General features: G+C 41.4%; 1 protein-coding gene across 1 annotated transcript; it reads right to left on the bottom strand.

Annotated features, from left to right (window-relative positions):
• Positions 1-65: 65 nt before the first annotated feature.
• LOC103522292 (heat shock 70 kDa protein cognate 1-like) lies at positions 66-1,148 on the bottom strand. The gene has a single exon (XM_008487396.3). It carries the CDS (start codon positions 889-891, stop codon positions 700-702), a length of 192 nt encoding a protein of 63 aa, XP_008485618.1. The 5' UTR covers positions 892-1,148; the 3' UTR covers positions 66-699.
• Positions 1,149-1,660: the final 512 nt, after the last annotated feature.

The raw sequence follows: 1,660 nt of genomic DNA, 5'->3' as shown, positions 1-1,660 counted from the left end.
CAGGGAGATGCATAAAATATTCGAGAGATATGGATGAAATGTTCCAGGAACATGGATAGAATATTCAGGGGACATGTATAAAATATTACTAGGACATACAAAGAATATTTCCAGAAAGTAGTTATAATCCATGAACATATTCAAGGAACATAGGTAGAATATTCTGAGAACATCCAATATCGATATCCATGGAATTTGCCTTGGACATGCTTAGCATTAATACCTCAGACATGCTTAGCACATGCTTTAGGCGGACATAGAACATTGTGAGCATCAAAATGGGACCAATATGGGACCTATAGAGAACATTGTGTATATTCGTGGGACATAATGTCCCCAAAGTCCCAGACATTCTAGGGACCTTCTACGAATGTTTTTGTGCTGTACGGGTATCGTCCCGAAATCGAAGAGAGAAGGAAGACAGGATAGGAGAAAGCCAGCCGTTCCGAGAACGAACATTATCCCATCAGGATAAAATCCGCACCGGGCGGGAATCGAACCCGCGGACTAGCGCGTTCGATTCCAGTAATTGTTTATTCTAGCAGAAACCAAAGTTAGACAAGCCAGCCTAGTTAGCATGCTTGGTAGAGCGTCTTGCCTTGTAATAAAAAAATCTCTTCTACCTTCGAATAGCGCTTTAGGAATCTCTAAAAAAGTTAGTGTAGGTACCTAGCTGTCATAGTTTTACTTTATTTTACACTAAAGTTGGCCATTTACCTGACTTTTCGCGGCGTCCCCAATGAGGCGTTCCGTGTCGTTGAACGCCACATAGGATGGCGTAGTCCGGTTGCCCTGGTCGTTGGCAATAATCTCCACCTTGCCATGCTGCCACACGCCGACACAGGAGTAGGTAGTGCCCAGATCGATCCCAATAGCGGGGGTTTTGCCCATGGCTGGATTTTGGTTCGCGAACTAAATAAAGTTACCCTTAGGCCGAAAAAAATGCACGGAATTTAGAAAGGGTCTCTCAAAAAAGTGTGTGCTTTTTTTACTCTTTGATTTTCACAAAAAAATAAAGTCTCTCTGAAAAAAGGGATTTTTTTACACCCTTTTTGGTTGAAAGATTGAAAGTCTTTTAGTTTCGGAGTAAAGATAATTTTTTCTCTGGAGTTTCTAATCTCGTTCAGATTAAGATACGGACTGCGGAACTTGTGATTAGCGTTTTTTTTCTTCTCGGTGTTTTTTCTCCCACTTGAAACGTATACGTACTTCTCAAAACTCCCACCTCGTGAAATTTTTCGAGTGAATCATGAATTTATTTTACGATTTCGTACTAATAATAAAAAGCCACTGTCCCTAACTCTTCTCGCTAAATATGGAAGAATCGTTCGGTCGATGAGTGTGAAAGAAGGGGGAATTCTTTTTACGTGAATGCAATTTTTATTCGCTACGATTATTTTGATTTTCGTTTTAATTTGTGACACGGGTAAAATCGGAGAAGCCAGCCTAGTTAGCTTAGTTGGTAGTGCGTCTGCCTTGTAAGCGCTAGGCCGCGGGTTCGATTCCCGCCCGGGGCAGATTTTATCCTGATGGGATAATATTCGTTCTCGGAACGGCTGGCTTTCTCCTATCCTGTCTTCCTTCTCTCTTCGATTTCGGGACGATAAGACCATAGCAGTTACAGTTCCCTCTGTCAAACCTCTTAAAAAAAAAAAAAAAA

This window comes from Diaphorina citri, unplaced genomic scaffold, assembly GCF_000475195.1.
Source record: "Diaphorina citri unplaced genomic scaffold, Diaci psyllid genome assembly version 1.1 scaffold7804, whole genome shotgun sequence".
NCBI lineage: Eukaryota > Metazoa > Arthropoda > Insecta > Hemiptera > Psyllidae > Diaphorina > Diaphorina citri.
This window is presented reverse-complemented; position numbering and strand designations above follow the sequence as displayed.

What these genes read in the sequence shown, in the direction of transcription:
- LOC103522292 (XM_008487396.3), bottom strand. Translation starts at nt 891, where the DNA reads ATGGGCAAAACCCCCGCTATTGGGATCGATCTGGGCACTACCTACTCC.